The sequence below is a fragment of the Choristoneura fumiferana genome, chromosome 17 (assembly GCF_025370935.1).
Source record: "Choristoneura fumiferana chromosome 17, NRCan_CFum_1, whole genome shotgun sequence".
NCBI classification, from domain to species: Eukaryota; Metazoa; Arthropoda; class Insecta; order Lepidoptera; family Tortricidae; genus Choristoneura; species Choristoneura fumiferana.
In genome coordinates, this window is record NC_133488.1 from 19,316,882 (window position 1) to 19,339,790 (window position 22,909).

At 37.4% G+C, this 22,909-nt stretch overlaps 1 protein-coding gene and 1 pseudogene across 1 annotated transcript in view; one reads left to right on the top strand and one right to left on the bottom strand.

Annotated features, from left to right (window-relative positions):
* LOC141436786 (protein turtle homolog A) overlaps window positions 1–17,449 on the top strand; it is a 62,473-nt gene extending 45,024 nt beyond the window's left edge. The window contains exons 5-7 of the mRNA XM_074099836.1: window positions 1,468–1,597; window positions 3,287–3,427; window positions 7,259–17,449. Of these exons, the coding sequence (XP_073955937.1) occupies window positions 1,468–1,597; window positions 3,287–3,427; window positions 7,259–7,410 (423 nt within the window). The 3' untranslated portion in view covers window positions 7,411–17,449. The remainder of the gene's footprint in view (window positions 1–1,467; window positions 1,598–3,286; window positions 3,428–7,258) is intronic.
* A 405-nt stretch (window positions 17,450–17,854) lies between these two features.
* Window positions 17,855–21,232, bottom strand: LOC141437315 (uncharacterized; annotated as a pseudogene).
* Window positions 21,233–22,909: the final 1,677 nt, after the last annotated feature.

A 22,909-nucleotide genomic window follows, 5' to 3' on the forward strand; every position in this document is an offset into this window, starting at 1 on the left:
CTTGGTGATAGTAACGTTCTACGCGGAGCCCGTTGATTTCAGCCTGGAGCCCTTGGCGCCCCATCAGCCCGAACTCGATGAGCAGTAGAAAAGCTCTCCTTTCAAGATTCCGTAGTCAAAATGTGAAAAAGCGGTCCGTGTAGTTCCGGCCTGTCCGTGGTGTCTTATTTTCGTCCGTATACCTAATTATCACAGTGATTTCACTGGGAAAACATGTAAGCTTTATGAATAGGTAATACATTTTGTAAGTAGATGTATATATTTCGTAAATACGAAAATAAATTTTGATACGTATTTAATCTTTTTTTTTTTTAATAACGAATGCTGTTCTGCGATAAAACGTCGGTAATAGAAATTACTTGCGCGACGCAATTGAAGGTCAATTCAAATTGGATCAGTATCTACAATTACTTTTGTGTGCCACACTTGCACATGTCGCTTAGATCAATGCGGCTCATAGATACCGCTTCGAATATTGTGCAATTGCTGTGTGCACATATTATCTGGGGCGCATGCTTGATCTCACTTGTTTGTTGTCTACACATAATATGTATTTCGTTGAGATGAATAACGTCACGATATTTTAAAGGGTTAATTGAAACAAACTCAGGCTAATAAACTAGGGGAGAGTTACCATTTAGTTCACTACCAGATTATTGTATACCAATATGTCAACTATACCAAAACTTTCCCGCTAGGGGCTATTTTAAACTCATACTGACTGAATGAGGGCTATCGCGAATGAATTCGCCACTAGAGGCGCTAGTGTAGCGTGAGGTCTCCGAAATGTCAAATCTCATAGTTTTTGGGTGAGCTACGCGGGTTTATTTATAATTAGAATAATTTTGTGAATATTTTGCAATATCTGAAATTAATTATGTCAAATATGCGTTCCGGGGCAATGAATGTCTGTGTTTTGAGACAGTTTTGTCTTTCGGAAACCTTTGTCCTCCCTTGTTTCCGAACAAAACGGGGACTATGCAACACTGTGGCATGCTCGATATTTTTATGGTACGGTTTTATGGTGTATTAAATATGATTTTAATCTAAACTTTGTTTTCACGCCCGTAATAACAGACTTTGAAAGCCATACTTAAAAACTTCACGCAACAGTGCGCCATCTAGTGAGACAAAAAACGATAGCCCTCATTAAACGGCTAGGTTATTTATGAATAAATTAGTTAACCATCGTTACCCCAGGGTAACACCCAGCAGCCACGTCCACTCAGGTGCATTAGCCCAAACTATACTCTCCTCCAATTAAGGATGCACTGGCAGAGGGAAGCCGTGACGCCCGTGTACACTAGAAAAGGCTTTAATGTCTAACACACTTGGAATCACAATCGTTTTCACCAGTTGTTTCTGTCACATGGTATAGAATGAGAGATGAACCTCAGGTTAACCGACTCATGCATCATCCCCCTCTTACTCCGTGGGAACTAACGCGACATTTTGGAACCATTCCAGCGTCAGATCGACGTGTACCACTTGGACACGAACGCGTCGTACTGGTTCCGCGTGTGGGCCAACAACGCGCTGGGCGCCGGCCCGCCCGTCGAGGTGTTGGCTACCACGCTGTTCACCGACCAGGAGGCAGGTCAGTCACTAACACCATTCTAGTGACTCTAGCTCCACCTAGTCATCAAATAGAGGTACTGCCACATTCTGCATTGGGATACTTATCGAATTTTCTCAACTTGGATGCATAAATACAATTTTCTAGTCTCCTCTTCCAGACAATTTATAGTCTTAGTTAAATAACTAAATGAGCCAATCAAAAGCAAGACAGTAATGTCTAAGGGAATCTCCGTCTGTGGCCTCGTTCAAGGAGAGGTTAAAGGAATTATGGCTACACAACTGAGACGGGACTGTAAATCATCGCTTATGTAAATGTACCTCTGTAATATGTTCTTTTCGTTTTATGTTGGATTTAATGTAAATAATTTTGTATTTATTTTCTCTCTTTTGAGTATTTCTGTTTTTTCTCATTACCGCACGTAATTTTCACTGTCTTCTTATCCTCTATATAACAATTTGTCTTCTCTTAACTAGGTTAGCTGGAAGAGATCCCTTTTTATGGATAAGCTCGCCTTTGTTCTCCTCTCTGTGTATTTGTATTTTTATTTTTATGTGCAATAAAGAGTATACATACGTACCATCAGCCAAATATGTGGTCTACCACCCTAAAGTTGATAATCGTTTGCATGTCACAAAACAATAATGTCAATAGACGTGTCTGTCAAATTGAAAGTTTGACTTTAGCGACATATTCATTTGATAGGAACTTGTTTAAAAATTGATAGACCACTTATTTGGCTGATGGTACATACATAAATATAAATATAAATATATATATATATATATATATATATATATATATATATATATATATATATATATTTATATATATAAATATATATATTTATATTTATGTATATTAAATAAATATAATATTAAATATTATATCATATTTTGTAGTTAAATGCTAAATTTAATTTGTTAGTTTTTTTTATTTTTTATTTTTTTTAGTTTTACGGTGAATTGGATGTATATCTGTAATGCCGTGTAAATGTTATGAAATAAATAAATAAATAAATAAATAAATAATGTTAAACGGACCTCTCGATATTAACGCCATCTAGCGGTATTTCACCTGTCCAGAAACCCTCATTGAACTGAACTTATCTCATTACCGAAAAACACAAGTCGTTGTAACAATACAATATTATTGGTTTTTGTTATTGTACGTAATCACATACCATATAACGTAATTTATGGATGGTCCCTGAGCTTTTTGAGCTTGACTGTACCTACTGATTTTCGTGCGTTAAGTAGGCACTACCCTGGTGTGTTGGGTGGCGGCGAGCTGCGCTGCGGGGCAAACTAGCGCTGCTCACGCCGCAATCGACCCGATGCACCCATGTGAAGACGACGCCGGAGAAGGTGTTCGAGCACGTCCGCGAGGCAGGAAAGGCCCGGCTACAGGGAGCCCGGCTAGAGCTGTCCATCATCCTTCAGCTCATTTAGCCTCCAAGTGCCTGCCAAGCACCAGCAGATGTTCCTGCGCCCCGACTTCTGGCCGGAGGGTGTGGTGTTCCGTCGTTTTAGGGTAGCGGCGAATTGGACGTTCAAAAATCCCTAATTAGTTTTTTTTTGTATGTTTTTTAATTTTACAGTGCATTAGTTTTCTAACTGTAATGCTGTAACTTTTTAATGATAAATAAATAAATAAATGTATAAACTGTTGACAGTACGGAGGGACTAAAATGAGTCTCTCTCTCCACAGAGCTGTACAAGCACTTCTTCACGGGCACGGAGGGCTTCGACACGCGCACGTGGCTCGCGGCGGTGTGCGTCGTGATGGGCACGCTGACAGTGCTCGCGGCCGGCACGTGCGCCGTGCTCTGCCGAGAGTGGCGCCGCGACGGTGAGACCCGCGCCTAGCCAGCGCCGCTGCGCCGGCTCTACTTCCTCTTTACATAGGGGCGGCGGCGGCGGGATGCTAAACTAACTTGCTATATTTCGGAGCGAGGCGGCGCTGACGCGGCGTCAGTGTCGCTGAGCTGGCAACGCGTCACAGAACTAGTAAGGGGAATAGGAATGGTTATCGTTATTGTGCTAGTAAAATTATTACATTGCGGGGTTAATATAAAGGTAGGTACTATCCTTTATAACAGATACCGCCACTTTGGCCCATATACTTACTATTGCTCACACGAGTTGTGTTTTCATAGATTTCGCTAAGTTACGATGCTCGCCAATGAAATGTCGCCTTTTTGAAGTATCCATTTTTGAGCAACTGGGGAAATGTGTACAGTCAACAAATTGAATTCCAAGACTATCACAGAACCTTGTCATTGTGACATTTTACGTAATCAAACAAGTATTTATATAGAAAAAATACATTATTTGGTAAGGTTCTATCAAAGTGGTCTGGAAATCAAAGTCAAATTTCTATCCCCCTTATAATTAGTTTTGTGAGCGTTCCATACATTTAAATACTAAATTGGTCTTTCGCTCTGTTGCGGCGTCACTATTGCAGCGTATCTGACGCCACTGACGCATGGCGAATTTTTGCAACGACATTCCCATGATTAGTCACTGCAAAAGACGGCATGTTCCTCTCGTATATTTGCGTCGTGATTTTTTTCAATTTCTATATTCAATGTATAAGAAAGAAAGATATAACGTTCATACAACCTTCAACGGCTTTGACGCAGAAATGCTGCGTTTACGAAAGCAGACTTTGAACGCATTCTGTGAGCATTCGTTTGAACTTGATTAGGTCGTATTTAGTTCAGGGCTTAAGCATAATAATCGAAGGCTTGTATAAAAATAATGATCCTAATCAAAACACCAGTTATGCTTTTAGAAAGCATAATTTTAATTTTTAATTGTAATTATATCGTATAACAGGAAAATACAGGTTATAATGGCAGAGATTGTTAGTAAAAGCATTAGGACTCTTAATATAGTAGGCTTGGTAAGCTGGCTTGCCACGCGCGATACGTAATCATAAAATTACAATTAGCCGAAAGTATTTCTAGCAAAGAGATAATTTAGTCCTTTTAGGATCTTTGGGACTGACCAATTAAGTGTGAGTTTCTATTACTTGACACGTTTACAGGACGATAGATCATATAAAAACTACAAAGCTTTTGTACTCCTAGGAAGAAAAGAGTAAGTACGCAGGCTATGGTCTCCTATAAACGCCAGCGTCCGCTTACAGCGTCACGTACGCTGCGTTACAATGCTTTCCGTAGGGATGTACTGTTGTGTTCTCTTTCACACGTCTACATTGGCGTCTTGACGTCGTACGCGGCATTCAAACTCTGCGTCGCGTCTTTAGTTATTTCGAACCATTGCAGCGTCAAGTTGTATCACCATAGATAAAATAGCGATATTTAATAAAGAAAAAGACTTTTGATAGGTAGGCGTATTGACCGCCGACGACGTCGCGTATGGCATAAAGTAGCAGACCAAAGCCTTATTAACATTTCTTGTCTTAGGGTTGAGGCAACTGTACTAGCTAGCGCAGTGAAATTGACAAAGATCCGAGGAGGAACTATCGAATACCACCTTTCGCAAAAAATCTCTCCTCGTATCTTTAAAAAAATGTAACTTATGGTAGCACAAAAGCTCAAATCATAACGATGGTAGTTTATTCAAAATAGATCTTTATATTCAATATTTAAAAAGTTATTTATTCTCTCACTGCTTCCTATTAATAGTTATCAGCAGATTTATTATAACTCAAAACTAAAACTTAAAAAAAAATACTTAGATTTTAATCGAATAATAAAATAGTTATATTCCTTATCAGAGGAAAGAATTAGTGCCAAGAATTAGCTGTAAGCGTTTTTTCTTCCGTATTAAAAGTTTTTAGTAAATTATACCTTATTATTAGAGTTTATATGAAACAATTTAAAATTAAAAATATTATAGCTTTATTCGAACTACGCTACGGGATTGGTGCTACGCGTTGATATTTAAATTAATTATAACTGATACCAAAAAGCAATTTTTCCAAACTCTCGAATGATGTTACCAGCTGTATTTATAAGCTTTTTAATAGGTTATAGAACTAAAATTAGTACCAACAATTTTAATATATCTCATCTTGTTATATTATAAATACATTCCTATGACTTTTCCTAGGGACGAAACGCAATAACACAAGTTCATAGAGCACACTTTTTTTGATTAAGTACTGTACAATCAGCATAATAAAGTACCTTTATTGAAGGGGGCAAAACGTTTAAAAACATCGGATAGGTACAACTTTATGCTTTTTACTATAGAGTCCTATTTACATTGAACATTTTGTAATAGATATATATTAAATATAATACATCTTCTCGCCTTCTAGAATAATCTTAGCTTACGGACCAATTACTACTGGACGTCAATTAACGGATAGAACAGTTAACTACAAGCCTTCGCAGTACAATTTTCCTATGAGCCAATTAAAATAAAAAAGCTTGGAAAAGCATTAGACACTAACTTGTCTTAGTAGCTATCACACATCAATCAAACATAATAAATTAGTCTTATTAAGTATTTCATATTACTGATTGTTTGAATTAACGTATAAATAACTAAGACTTCAGTTTCACCAAATAAGATAAAGACATTAGGTAGTGAACAATATAGACTTGCGCCTAATAGTATACAAGTTATTCTTGCCATAATATTCGCTTTGGTATTATTTATAAAATATATTATAAGACAAAGTAATATTTACAATTCGATTTGCACTAGGTATAGATTATATTTATTAAATCACCATCGCCCTAATATTAGTGGTATAAAAAAAGTCCACAAGGAAACAAAAAATATAATAAATTAAATGCTTTCCAAAGTTATTGAACTCAAAGGCTACTTCTATGTAACGTATATAACCTATATAATCGTGCAATATCTATTCTTATGACTTTAGGACCACTTCTAGTATCGCTGGACCACTATAAGGAATCTGTAATATTTAATCTGTATGGAATTTGAAATTTCTTACCAAGGAATTAATTAAATACGTATTTTATAGATGCTAAATTTATCTTAAGAATGATGCATGATGTCACATTTGTATTCTTAAAATTTAAGCACCATTTTTATCCTAAATTTAAAAAATAAATAGATAGGATAACATGGACGGAACGGAATAATGAAACTAGTCAAATAAATTAATACTTAAATTTAATGGTGGTGGAAAAGAGGGAGTGCTAATTTTAAATAGTTTTCTAGTGTTGCCAGAGCGTTTAGTAAATCTTTTAAAAAACGAATTTGTCAAGTAATAGCTTACAATTATGCTTGTTTTTGAAATTTCTTCTGTTGACTCCAAAAATATTAGCTTGGCGTAGCGCAACGTTGCAATTACTATAGCGTTTTGAAAATATAGTGATGAATTTCATTGAACAAACCGAGCGTGAAATTCATCCAGTAAAATGCTGAAAGCCTGCGAGCGACAACCAAAGAGCTCTTAGATTTTGCTCTTTAGCCAATAGAAAATAGCTCCGGACTCGATACAGCCTAGTCCTTCGCGGAGCGAGTCTTAAACTATACCTTTTCGCATGCTCTTCTTGCATATTTTACATAAAAACATAATGTTGTATTGAGTAATTTTTATTCATTCATTTTTTTTTCTTCTTTCCCTCTATCGCACTCGCTTGGAACGCACGCTTGGACTGCGGGGCACACTAACAAAACACATAAACACACGGTGACGGTACGTATCGCTGACCTAACTTGCCTGCGACAGAGTACAGCGACGATCAAGACGTGATGGAGCTAGTGCCTAACATTATCCTGAACCCTGGGTTCATGGAGACCGAGCCCGCGCCCCGGGAGCATGCCGGCTCCATCATCAAGTCGACGGAGTGTCCGGGCCCAGGGAAGCCGCGAAAGGTCTGATTCTCGTCTATACTTAACCTTAGGATATTCTATCGCTCCGATTCCGGACACTTGTCATGATAGACCGTCTCGAATGTTCGCGATTGGCACGCGTATTGATGTCGTGGAACGAGACTGGGTACCTGTTCATCATTCGTGTAGTGGTATAGTAGCCAAGCTAAAGCAAGCGCTTTTTTATTGCTAATTATATCTGGTTTTAGCTTATCTATTATGTCACATTATGTCAAAAATGGTCCTATCTGACAAACAGGTGGCTACTGAACGAGTTACTTCACTTACAGTCATTTATGACCAACCGTTTAGATTACGCGATTGAGTCTGGCTTTACAACGTCAATAGCTTGTGTATCGGTCAATGAATGTGTGAAAGACTTATTAATGATAAAAAGCACTAAATTTAATGTAAATTCATCATCGAACCCGGCGTCCATCTTGGTTTGTAAATGTTTTGGAAATTTGATGTCGATGATGTGTGTGATTGGTGATTTTGACCTCGTGATGATCAGGGTGTTTTAACAGCCTAAAATTTGGTCGCCTACAGTTTACATCGAATCAACGATAAGGTAAGATCGGCTCAAGGGTACGCTGGACATATCAAGTGTTAATGTTAAGTGGAATCGGGGCGGTGGGATACCCCTAGGTTGGAACTGTCGCTATGCTCGCTGACATTTTGTAAATTTAGATAGTTTCCTGTTATATTACCATTTCAGTGCTTATAAAGGCCTTTTTGGATGTGGAAATCATCTAAGTTAAGACATTTTCATAGGAGAACGCTGGGCAAACGCTTTGTCGGACTTACTAATTGAAAATAATCTATGCTCTCTGTGATTAAAGTTAAAGCAAAGACACATGGTAGCTTAGATGGTGTCTCACCTGTACTGTTACAGCAAGGGAAACTTATTCCCCTTTGAGCCTCCTGCCGGTACTGCTTAAGATAGCACTCGTTGGTAATATAACTATGGAGAATTTTAGCATAAATCTACCATTGAGAGAGATCGCTTTAGTATTGTAAGCGTTTAATTTTTATAATCAATGTTAAGGTTGCCATCACTAAAGGAATAATTTAGTAGTATTGTACTGTGACACAGTTTTATATAACGCTTGCATTTACTTTTGATAACTATATACTATACACAGTTATGGCAAAAGTCTGACTGAACGCTTTATTTATTTCTCTCCTGGCAACCCTGACGGCCATTTTGAATCTTAGTGCTTACTGTTCGATTAATATATTGTTAGATGTAAGTATTATAACTTTAATTATGTATTTTTTGCAATATTAGATATATTTTTATATAAAGATCTCAGTAATTTAGTTAGGAACTGCAAACTGGATGCAGATTTTCGTTTGAACGTGATTTTGTACTGTGATCGATTGAGTTGGTTGATTTCATATTCCGTGTATCGTTGGCTTGTTATATTTATTATAGCCATGGGATAGCTTTACGGTGATTGTATATATATTTATTTTTAATAATAATGTATTGTATTTGCGTGCTATAAGGTTAAGGATATGATTATAAAAATATATAGCGCATACAACTTACAGTCGGAAACTGCTAGATATCACCAGCTAGAATTGCGGCTAATTTATAAATGTTATTGAAGAATACCAGCCTGTTTATATTTTCTTGTCGATGCTTATGGGTTTGCCATTGACCTCAAGTTCGCCTAACGATAAGTAAACATGGGGTCGACTTGAGTTTGTGTCCGCAGGAGATAATATTGTCACATGCTCGTCCAAAATGGCTGTTCCCTGTTATACCTAACAGTCTTGGTTAATGCGAAAGTAAGTTGTGTGTTTGTTTGCTTTCACGCTTAAAGAACTCAACCAATCGTGATGAAATGTGGTATGAATATAGTTTCAATATCCCGACATTGAATTGTTTTTATCACAGATAAGTGTATAGCTTCCGAGGGCGCACGATTAACAAATTCTTCACAAACATAGTCTAGGACAACCTCTTTTTTAACCCCAGACGCAAAAAAGGGGTGTTATAAGTTTGAAAGCTATGTGTGTCTGTCTGTGGCACCGTAGCTCTTAACCGATTTGAACGCGCGTTTTTTTTTTCAAATTTCAAATCAGTTTTTCTAGCTATGGTTCTTAGACATGTTTCATCAAAATCGGTTCTGCCTGTTTGAGATTTTGAACTTTGAAGTGACAAAGTCGCGGATTTTCCAACTTTTTGTTGGTTATGTTAGGTTATTAGTACGTATATTTATTTAACTTTGAGTAACTTAGCGTGGCCGCACTTCTTTCTGACGATTCTGAAGTGTTTTCATAATGCCTGATAATTCTGAAGGAAAGTCCTGCTTTTAGACAAGAAGCATGTATGTGAGATAATATTTGAATCTATGCGTAGATGATATTCACTGCACTGTGATTTTATAGTAGGTATTATATGCATTAACTAAGTGATTGTATTGTAGCTTAAACTGGATGTTTTCCGAAGAAATATAGCTCACTATAATACGACAATATTGTTAACCGTTAATGTTTAAACCGAACCGTGTGACACTTGAAGGCAATGAAGCAAATATAACGTGAAATGTGATTTTAAAATGATATTGTTATGAAACTAAGTTAGGCAGAATGAAGTAGAAATCCCTCTCAGAAGATAATTGTTATTTTGGATACGGTATTTGACTATTTTGTATATGGTTTATAAATTAAAACTACACAATGCCTGTTATCGAATAGAGAAACATTTTTTAAGCTACCTTTACAAATAACAAAGTTATAAAGGTTTGAAATTCAAGATTAGAAAGAGAAAGACATACTGGCATGTGACGTCATACGCCAGTACCGCCATACTTGCTGCATAGAGAAAAGAGTTTCAGAAAGAGACAGGTATATATATTTTTAAAAAAATCACTAAAAATCCAATTTTCAACTGATTTAAATTTTCTCTTCGCTAAACACTATCTGTAAGTATATCTATATTTTGCGAAGTTGTCAAATACCGTATTGTGAAAAATTGCTGCTGAGATTAGCTGACAGTCATCAATATACTTCGATTCTCGACACTTAGTGGTAAGCGACAGATTGATATAATTGTTGTTGAAGTGTAGAGCTGTTTATTTTTGTATACGGCGTGCATGCATATCACGGGAGCCTTAGGAAACGAATATATATGTAAAACAGAATATTTTTAATAAGATCCTTCTTTCCGTACTATCTGTCAATTCTTTCTAGCTCCAGAAACTTCTCGGACTGAACATAGCTTAATCATCGGTGCTACTAAAAAGGACAGCTAACAAGACGATGGAACATGAGTTGTTCCTTCTAAGCGTTTTAATTGACCGATGTTTGAGATGTTTGTTCTTGCCAGGAAGGCGGAAAATGTAGACAATTTAATCGCCATCTATCTCGGGCTAGATTATCTTCCAATGACGCTCATTGCCTTTCTGTGTATTCACCTTGTCTAATCTACATCAAGTGATCACTGGATCCTTTCAATCTACTTTCAAGCAGTGTGCGTGTTCTCTGTTCATATAGTAATGGTGTTATTGTGCTTGCGTGATTGTGAAATGAAATAGTACCTACCTTAGGCGGAGACGAGCGGAGCGGAGAGGAGACGTGTAGAATCAACAAACCATATTAGTTGAAATCCACATCTCGGAGACGAGATGAGACGAGATGTAATATGATTGGTCGATCCCTACACGTCTCCTCTCCGCTCCGCTCGTCTCCGCCTCAGTGGAGCCGTAGCCTTATTAAATATCAAAACTATTATAAATATTTTTCGGTCACGTGTTTTTTTTTTGTTCATGTGCAGATATTTAACTCTTTTGTAAAGAAGGATATGAAATATTTTACAACTACTTACTCAACCACGTGGAATCATGACCTTGATTGAATACTAAAATAATGTTGGCCCGTGTTTTTTTTATTAATAAATTATAGAATTAAGTCAAATGCAAATCGGCAAACAAACTGTAATTATCATCACACTTTTATAAGGTAGGCTTTCGATTGGCAGTTGAAAACGGTAGTTAAGCGTAGTAACTTATACTTACAGCATGGATAAAATAAAAGCCATAATGGAATTTTATTGCTAAGTTGTGAAAATGCCAAATTCTACACAATTTAGAAAACAATAATAACTGCGTGAATTTGTTTTCGCCATCTCTTTCTATTCTACCCTTATTTTTTACTGTTTGACAGAAAGAAGTGGGGAGAGCAATAGTTATTCTCTCGAAGAGCGTTAGAAAATTGTAGCCTCTGGAACTCTGTAAATCTTGAAAAGACTGCAAATTTTCCCCTACGAGAAGGGTAGCCCGCCCTGGCCACCAACCTATTATCCAGGATCAATTATCCTGAAGCATAATATCAAAGGTATTCCATTTATCGTCAGACAAACATTTTATATGCCCCATTCAAACACAAACACCGATTTAATCGCTATATGAACAATGAGAACTACGCTCCTTAATTTTTACGATACAAACGGTGTGAGCAGAATTCTTAATGTTTGATCAAATAAGATGGCACCGCACAATTTTGCTTCCTCCTTTTCTATTTCCTAGGTTTTGCAACGACATCTACCGCTATATAGATAACAAATTGTAATCTTATTGTCATCTTTGTGTGTTTCGCACATAAAACTGTATGAACAACATATTTCTTGGTATCGCGGCGATAGCACCGCAATATTTGTATTATTTGGTATGTATCGATATGCCAATTAATGGCACTTACCTTGATATTCCTACGCTGTGTTGTGCTTGATTCGTCAGAAGATTGTAACTAGATATATTTATATGTTAAAAACTGTGTCCGTCTCATAACTGTATGTGCTAACGTGTCAATTATTTCGTCTTCGGTGTTGTATTGTTTGCACGTAACTGTAATAATGCACTATGGAATTGCTCTCGTGTCTTCACATTTGCATGAAATCTTGTATGAACTTAGGGTTAAGGTGTATGGGCACCATATTCTGAATACGTTTCAAGTCCTTTTATTTTAGGGCCTAAGCACACGGCGTATTTTTTTAGTCTCTGACCACGCGCTTTTCTTGAACGCTTGCGCAAAAAGCAAGTACTAAAATTACTGAATCTCGTTAGCGCGTTCACTACGCGTCGTCTGCGTCAACAATACGCCATGTGCATAGCCCCTTACTGATTTTCATACCAAACATGACAACTACCTCTTAATTTAGTTTCTACATGTCGGACGCATTTTGCGTAGAACGTGTTTTGACATTACATTTCTTTAAGGATTTTATAAAGGTGGGTTTACAGTGGATCTTGCATTCGCATGGCTGCCTAGGGCGAGCCGTTATTGAATTAAGAAGTAAACGTTTCGATTAAACACACGGTATCCCCATTAACGGCACCCTAAGTTAATCATTGTTGTTTAGACAAAATACAGTCCACCAACATGAGTGCAATTTTGTAGTTTCGTAATATAACCTCTGTAGAACGCTCGTAGATCTTCCCTTACTTGTAGTGCAACTTCCATACGTTTTCTTAAATTAAATGAAACCAAATTGGAAAGATATAATAATATTAGTAGATATATAGAGATGCTACAATTGCTTCAGAATTACGCGTATTTTTATAGTACTTGTGGTCGTGCATGATGGTGGCCGTTTTGGTCTTGTTAACTAATAGTCGCGAACAAAATTCATCCAGAAAAGTTTTAGATAGATCTAAGTGCGATAGTGCATATCCATTTATAATGTAAAAGATACTGTATACGTGTCATGATATTACTCAGTAATTTCGATTGCAGAGGAATCGATTTTTTTACTACGCGCTCAGAAAAAGGTCCTATAAAAAAACTTTATACTATGTCAGTCCAGTGTGAAAGATTTGGTTCTCTCCGCGCCTAAATCTTATGATCTATTTTTAACTACAGGATACAAGCGTTCTACGCCAAAGCTCCCAATAGATTGGTTAAAGTAAATCTTAGACTAGCTTTAAGGGTTGTACTAGAGTAGCCGTTTGAACGCTAGAGTAGAGGCGCATAGATGTAGAGAGCGAGAGTCAAGACTGGGGTGCGAGGGTGTGACGACAGACAGACTTACAGTTGGGGATGTTCCTGATACGTTTTAGAAAATACATTTTCTTTTTCGTGTATGGTCAAGCTGCATGTGACGTAAGTTTTCAAAATAATATCACATGATAAACACTTGGTTTTTATTATAACACGGAATGAAATTATTAAGATTATTATTAGACGACCGGATGGCCAAGTGGTTAGAGGACCTGACTACGAAGCTCGAGGTCCCGGGTTCGATTTCCGGCCAGGGCAGATAATACGAATGTTTGTTCTCGGGTCTTGGACTTTTAATATCCTCTATATATCCTTTTAGTATCCATAGTAGCTTTGCTTAGTTTGGGACTAGGTCAATTGGTGTCAAGTTGTCCCATTTTTTTTTAAGATTGCTTACGTTCGTTCATCAAAGAACAAGCGCACTAAAATTCATTTAAAAAAAACGTATTCTATAGAAGGAAGTCTAAGTAATTCTATGCGTTTTTATTGCTCTTTATAATAAAAATAGAGATCCTCACGCATTGATTGCTGACAAAAAATTATTAAAATATTGTCGTGGTGAACTATAAAACATTGTACAGAACGTCAACCGTTCCATTGATCCGTCGTATCGTTGGACAAACAATTCCTATGTATTTGTTCTCGGAATCGCCATTCACTGTATCTAGAGCTGACCACGACAAACTTGCCATGCACCCTCAAGTGTTCAACTAGAGAAGGTTTGGAACACTCATTGTGCCTACAATGTGCATGCATTGTTATTTAAGTGCTATCCAAGACTTCCGCGACAGCTAAGTCAATGAAGACAAGCATGAAGCCCAGCAACAGTTTAGATCTCGTGCAAGTTGTATTACATTGTGAGGCCGACAAGCAAATGAGTATAAAGTGGTCTAATGAGAGCCGCAATGTAATGCTACTTGCACGATTCTTGCACTGGGTTTATCGATAAGATATCGGAATAGTTTCTTTCAGTACGATTTTTGTAGTGAAAGTCTTGGGTAATGTTCTAGAGTATGTATTAATTCTATGACCCGCACAACCGGCATTTGATAGTAGCGAAGATTAAAGTTTTCAATTGTTTATTTAGCACGATCTTTCTCCCGTTTAATTAATAAGGAATTGGTGGCTATCAGTATATGTAATAGTTCTTTGATTGTTTCGCTTTAATTGTTTAGTTTTCTTTACAATTGTCAGCAGCAGACGTAGATCAGTTGTGGTGCTCAAATTACCTTTGACGACTTTAATACAAATTCGTATAACTGACATTTATGTAAATTATAATCTAATGATGTATTGACTGTATAACTAAACTAAACTAAACATAGTGATCTACACACTCTTATTACATTGGCAGTAGACTTGTGAATAGATCATTTTGAGCACCGTAACAGCTTATCCACTTCTACTGCTGACTGTACAAACTTTTTCATACAGATATTTCATTTTTTTTATAAGGGACTGGTGATTTTTATATAACATAGTTTGTTTTATTTTAAATGTTAACACGTCTGGAATCGAGTTTAGCTCGACATGTTTCAGGCTAATCCGTAACCCTTCATCTGGGAGCAACGCGACTCGGCGGCTGCTGCAACACGCGCACTGCGCGCCGCCGCCCTGGTCGCGCGACTACCCGACGAAACTAATGCCGGCGCACAACTACCCGCGTTGCTCCCAGAAGAAGGGTTACGGATTAGCCCGAAAATGTCGATCTAAACTCGATTTCAGACGTGACTTATTCGTTATGTATGTTATCATTTAAAATGAGTGAGTCTCACGGTAGTTTCATGTTCAAAATAGTATGTTTTAGTTTGCCAAAAGCATGCGTAGTGAAGTAATAATAAATATTTGGATTGGAGTAAATTCATGTTATCCTGCCTATTTGTTACGAGTCAAGTATTTGGACATACGGAAGTGTTTATTTAGGGATTTTGGTTACGGTTTTAAACCGCATTCGAGTGTTGTTTTCCGTAAAGTTCTGCATGCACTCGCTACTCGGATTATTAAATAAAAAAAGTTGGTTTCCACGAAACCAGTGATATGATAACGATGCCTATTTGTTCATGTCAAATCATACGTAAGTATGAAAACTTTACACAAACTTTGATGTAAAGTGAACCGTAATTTTTGCTCGTCAATGTATTTGCGGAAAAAATGTATTGCGTTCTGTTTCTTATTTTAAGTATATTAGAATTCGCTTTAAACACGATTAATTATTATTTACTTTATATTAAAGTAATACGCGTTTTAAACTTATGGTCGCCTTTTTGTCTGTAAGCACGTCCATTATTAGGGCAGCGAACTATGATTACTGAAATCCAAAAGCCGGTTGTTGATTTTCACTATACAACCTGGTCATGAACGTTACCAAATTGAACATTGGCAATATTTTTGTATAATAAGTAGTTTTAAGATTTTAGGTTAGGATGATCGCGATCCCACTTCTGATTGATCGTCGTCTGATTTGGCGACCTACTGGGCTTGCCGCAAGTGGAACTTTCATCTCTTTCGAATGAGACTAGTGCGAAAGGGATGGTTCTTAATGCGATTAACGTTGTATGCTCGCCCGGCTGTTAAATATAAGCGTAATTAATAAGTAATGAGCGTATGTGCCGACATTGTAACGTTTACAATAGAATACGCTTTCTGTGACCTATCCTCTCTGCCGTCTACAATAGATACTATGTAGCTAGAAATAATATCACTACACGTGCATAGAGAGGTTTTGTTCGCTGAAACGTAACAATAGGTGTGCCAATGAGTTAACTATGCGACTTTAAAATTCATTGATGTTTTATTTCTAAACGTTCTAATATAAATCTCTTTTCTTATTTTATTATTATTAGTTATTCTATCCTTTATTGTCTAGAAGATGCGATTGGAGATTTTAGACAGACTACTTCTATAAAAGCTCTTACTAAATTCGATCATTTTTCTGAGTGATCTAGAACATTACTTCAATGGTCAACTTTTTTGACGTATTGGATTGAGATACCTACGAGATTTTTTCACAGTAGTGAAGATATGCCGTTACCTGAGATGGTGTCCTATACGGATCTTACACCACGGAATAATGAACTATATTATCTAGTTTCTGGTTTGTCAATGTTAAAAATAATTACTATCAGTGGACAAAACCTCCGTCATACTACTAGTATTCTAGTGTTCCAACGAACAAAATACATATATTTTTATCGGAGTTAAATCACACTGCGTTGTTTTCTATGATATTATTGTAAAATGATTTTTATATAACAGAAAGTGTAGGTACACAAAATATGATGTATGTTTTTTATTTATGAATTCCATAATTTCCAAATGTGCAATATTATAATAAGTTTAAATTACACCTAACACATTATTTATAAAGGATTGGCGAAATTGTTGAATGTGATTTAATTGTATAAAGTGTGTGTGAAAGCGGTGACTTCTGACTTGTTTGTATGTTTATGTTATGAATGCTTTTTGCTTATGAGGTCACATAAGAGGGATTAATATAGCAACGGGGTTATTTATTTTTAAATGTTGAGTAATTTTTTATTGTAATTCATGTGGAGGCTAAGTTGCCCAATTTCATTTGGTGATCACTTTTAAACATTTGTAAATTATTTTATAGAGAGATACCTCGATAATCGAGGCTCGTTAGGTATTGGTACAGTTTAACTGTGGCTGTATAACCAAAAAGACGTACTTCTGCTTGTTACATTTTTTCCCCCGATTAATATACTGAACGGCAAAAAATCTGAACTTCAAATGTATGCAGAAATAGATATTAGATATATATTTGTATCTAAAGTGGGCCAAATTTTGTGCCGCTGAGTATATAATTTTTGTTAATAATCTTGATAGGTAGGTACCTAATCTGTTAAATTCATGTATTTTATGTACAATGAAGAGTTATACAATACAATTTTGCCAATACCTTTCTTACAATATTACGCTATTACAGGAATGTGATGACAGTTTTAAGTACATAACCTAGATTAAAATACAGTTGTTGTGATGTTGGAAATCATTCCCATTAAAAGTACATTTTACACGATATTGTTTTTGATTTGCTAAATCTTCCACTAAATGCCTAGTCCCAAAATGCCTCCCAAGGCCATAAACGCTACAATCTGACAGTCTTCAAACCAAGCAAGCGTGCTCTAGCTTAGGCCATATCTTTTCTTATTCGCTTAATTTTTAGCTTGCCTGATTATGCGTGCTTGTGGTCAAACACGAGGTTATTTTGGGTGAAAATAAGTTTTGGTAAAAATTTAATACTTACAAGCCTTTTTTTTGCTGACTGTACTTTTTGTTGGCTGTACTTGATTGTCACCCAAACTACATTTGCATACCAAATTTCAAATCGATGCCATTAACCGTTGAAGAGTTCCGTCCTGCGGAGACGATGCTAGCCGAACTAGCAGGATGTCACTACCAGATTATTGTATTGTCACGCAATTTTTACATAAGTATACCAAATTTCAAGTCAATCCAACTACTGGAAGTTGGTCAAATTTAACTTGCAAGATTTGATTACAGGAGAGACAGACAACGGGACAGGTGAAACTAAATAAAAGCTTGTAAAAAAAACCTCTCACCAGGCAGATATTATGCCTGGGCACCGATAATCCAAAGAATAGAGCTGGAAGTTTGTTTTATGTCGATAGCGCGATGTAGCAGTTGATCTATTTGATGAAAATAGATATAGCGATAGAGTTGCTACATAACATACCCACTCTACATCAGGACTATTCTTTTACCGGGTAATTATTGCACAAATTACAAATTACCATTACCCATATTTGGAAGTATTTTTAATTTAGTTCTCACTAGTATTGCAAAGGTGTAGCGTCCATTTCTGCATACAGTTTCTGAAAGCAAAAATAATAGCCAAAGTAATAACATTAAGGATATAAATACAAAATACTCATATGAATAAAGAGACGCATAAGATTTGGTTCTAATATTGTGCGTCTACGCCAGGATAATCTGTCCTGGGTTGTCAACGGAGAGATATTTTCTTTCCTAAACTTCCTAAAACAAATCAAAACCTAGGTAGTCTAAACTGCTATAACTTAATGGAGACTACAGCTTTGCACCTCCAAGTTCAAGCTTTGCAGCGCCTCTTCCAGCTCCAGCAGTCCAGGGTCTTCAAGCTCAAAGACACAGCAGTCCTGGAAGCCCCGCTCCAGCCGCAGCAGCAGCTCTTCATCGCGGGCTAGCGGCGAGTACAGCAAATCCTGACTGTCGGTAGAGTCTGACAGGAGACTGTAGGGAATGTATTGAGAAACCAGAATAATATCTTCTAATTAGGCACAGTCCAGGAAACTGAATTGCGTACCAGGGTGGAACCTTATTGCGCTACTGATGTCATATTGACACCCCTTACATTTTCCAAAGAAATCGCAGTGAAATTTATTGCGAACAAGTTCCACCCTAGTAGTTGATTCAGTTTCCTCGACTGTACCTACCTAGACTCTTGGCAGAGCAGTCGTGGTCGTCGATTAAGGATCACTACTGAACCTTTATGACGATTTTCTTGGGTTAATGGTTGTTACTTAGTTTAATTTTACCTTCCACACTAGAAGTAAAGGTGTAACGAAAATTTGAGTACAAATCATGGGGGAATTGCCAACATTGGCTAGTCCTAAACTTTTTGAACTGAGCTTAAGACTACTAAGACAATTGAGTGCATAACCAGGTGCGATGCAGGATGTTGGACTTTATATATTTGCTCAGTAGATGGCGTTAGGAGTCGCTACTTCTGGGGAAATACTGCTTAGCAAGGACCATGTTGTAGATCCAAACTAACCTGCTCAACGATGTAAGATGCTCCGGCGGGAACGCGGCCATAGCGTTCCTCATTGCATCCCAGGGATCTGTCAAGTTCATCCGTTTGTACTGGTAAGGAAAAAATCTATTAAATGCCAAAGTATTGTGTAGTCTGCAATTTGATTCCCTTTCTCCTGGTTTTGAAAACGTAAAATTACCAAGCATAATGAAGGTAGGAAAATTTGCCAAAAGTGATCATTGTATCCAGTGCCGGGCCTGCAGGGCTACTACGAAACTCGAAACTCAAAGGTGTCGTATCGTCCCCCTCGCTTTCGTATTAAATAGTTCAAGTGTCAGAGGGACCGAACGACACGATAACTTCGACTTTCGAATTTCGTAGTAGCCCTGCTGAGGTGGAGCAAGAGGAGCGGTCGCTCTAGACGCCAGATGGCTAGGGCATCAGTTTCCAGTGCAAGATAAAATTATGATGGCGCCTTTTAAAATTCGTGGATGCGGTATAGACATCTCGCTCTACCTTAATCAAGGGCTAGAGCCGGCGCTTGGTGTACAATACTAAGAATACACTGTATACGAAAGGTATCTCAATTGCCTTTTTATTTAGATTCCTCCGAACATACCCGTGCTTACCCGTTTATAATGATCATAGTCGATCTCAGAGTCAGTCATGGCCCTCGACAGTGGCAGACTAGAGTCCGTGCTGAGACTCCGGAACTCACACTCCTCGGTGCTCGTGCCGGTGACCAGCGACGAACTGCTGATGGACGGCTCAGGGTCGAAAATGTACGGAGAAAGCGTCACGTCGGGAATCTCCAGCTCGTTCACCCATGTCTGAGCGGTTCGAGGGGATTGAGGCGAGAAATGTCTCGAACATATACATTGTAGTTTATTTTAAACTAGTGATGATAGAGCTAAATACGTCCAAATAAGTCAATAGAGTTAACAAGCTAGGCCTTGGTAACCTTGGTAGCCTTAGTGCCTTGGTTGGTTATAAAATATAATCATTACATTAGTAAATAAATAAGTGATAAAATATGATCATTACATTAGTAAATAAATAAAATAAACAAATGTAGAAGCTTTAGGGTTTTGCAATGTAAATACGCACGTGTCGTGCAGACATAGCTGTTTTACACGTGTGGTCACGGGGTAGCGGTAATTGGTTTTAGTTATCAAGAGCCTACTATTGTATGGTTTCTATTTTATATTTCAACCCATTTCATCACAGAATGTAGGTGTGACGTGATCAAATGTGCATCCGGCGCATTGTATGCTAAACTCGTACAAGCTGTTAATTAAATAACTGAAAACCAGAAGTAGTTTGCTCAGAATCGAGAGTAGAATCGATTCGATTATACCTTGTTTTTGATTTTTAAATATCTTTTTTATTGCGCCCAGTCTAAAAGTTAATAATGCAGCATGTGCCACTTAAGGCACTAAGGTAGCATTCTAGGTATTTAGATAATTTAATGCTGATGTTTTAATGTCGGTTTGGTTTTCTTCTAAATACACTTCGACAAGTGCAATACAAAGTTGTGACTTAAGTTAAGAGTGTAGATTTAGAAGTCAAGTAGAATTACTGACTTAGTAAAAGACAAGAATATTTTTTGAAATAATTAACATATTTGAAAATAAACGCAATAAACTGATTTAAAATAATAAAGACCGTTGGGGGACTGAAGTTTTCAGTTATTTAATTAACACCTTGTAGGTACAACATACTAGCTTACGACAATATATAGATTTTTATAAGCTAACATAACAAAGTAAATTAGAAACGAATAGATAAAAAATTTAAATGGTTACATATGAATTACATATCTAAATTTTACAGAAATGTACTCGAATAAATTACTCAGAGATGTCTTCAACACGCGCACCACTTAAGTAAATCACGTAAACAATTTAAATGTCCACACAGAAACACAAACTTCAACATTACATAACAATTCCTCAGATTGAAATCATTTTAAGACGAGGCTGACTCCTCGTAGACACTCAACAATTTCACAATTTTCGCAGAAGTTGCCGGGACCACACTTGAGCCGCAAAGATTCAAGTTACGAGCGAAATATAAAGTCAACTGTTTGGTCGATACCTACAGCTACGTGAGGTTACGAGCGTAGTTAGCGAGTTGAGAAAGTATTGAAAAGCTGCGAAGAGAAGCTTGAAACGGATTTGTAGGTGATCGTTGTTTTACTCTTTTCTGTTCACTTCGTTCCGCGTTAAAGAATGGCACAATAGGGGAGTTGTAATTTGAAACAGTAATTGTAAGACGCGACTCTACCTAGTTAAAATAATCAACATGTCGGAGACATGAGGGTTGATAACTTGAACGTGAAAATATAGTACAGGGGCGTAAGAAAGGGATTACTAACGAGAGTCTATTAGAAGCTTTTAATGACTCGAGTTTGTAATCTCCTTAAGGCCCGTGATACAAACAATGATGTTCATCACATTGGGAGGAGAAAAATGCAAAAACATATTTACCTACGCCATTTCGCGAGGTCTACAGTTCCAAAAGACATAAGAGTTAATAAATAATCTGAAATACGAGATTTTTACATTACCTACCGGAGCTAAGTAGGTATATACGAATTTCGAAAAACGAAGTTCGTATAACGTAGGTACTGTCACTCTCACTAAATAATATGCGTCAGCCAGCGGGACGGCAAGATACAAAGTCTAGGGCGGATCCACCGGTGTGGGCACGATGGGCATGCCCACAACCCTAATAGACTTGTGACGACACACTTTCACCACCTATCGAGATGCTTGTATGGCCAATGACTTGATGCGCGGAAAAAGGGAAATAGTCAAATTCAAAAGTTCATGCATGAGTCGTGATTGTTCATGAGCTAATTCATGCTCCGACTCGCACTTGACCGATTTACGGGTAGGGGAGGTAGGGGAGCATTGGGCAGTCGGGAGGTTCGGGCACCACCTTGTAAATCGTGGCGTATGGAAGCTACTTAATTTTGTATACTGTGGTAGGCTAGCTTATTAACTGGCAACACCGCTCAGGCTAATGTCATCTGCCATTTTGATTAGTTGTCAGTGTCACATGCCGTCGACCGTTTCGTGCGTGAAAAAGTAAATATTTTGACGGGAATTTCTAAGGAAATAACAACGTAATCTTCGAAAAGACGTAAGTTTCTGTATTGTCATCTAGTTATGTGTTTGCGAAAGCTAATATTAACGTATAAATTAAGGTAAAACATTAGACTACAAAAAACATATTTGAATTTATTTGTGAAATGAGGGGATGGGAGCATTAAGACTAATTTTAGAGGGAGGTTGGGCATGCCCAATGCTCGCCACAATTGTTTGTTTCGGCAATCGGTTTAAAATGTAGGTTCTGTCCGTTAAAATATAATTACTTGGATGGATTTAAATTGCGTATAAATATTGAATTTGAATCATCATCCATCATCCCAGCCTATATACGTCCCACTGCTGGGCACAGGCTCTTCTCAGAACAAGAGAGCTGGGCTGTAGTTCCCATGCGGGCCCAGTGCAGATTGGGAACTTCACACGCACCATTGAATTGCTTCGCAGGTTTGTCCAGGTTTCCTCACGATGTTTTACTTCACCGCAAAGCTCGTGGTAAATTTCAAATGTAATTCTGCACATGAATTTCGAAAAACTCAGTGGTGCGAGCCGGGGCTTGAACCACGACCCTGCTTGAGAGGCGATAGTCAAACCACTAGGCCACAAAGACATC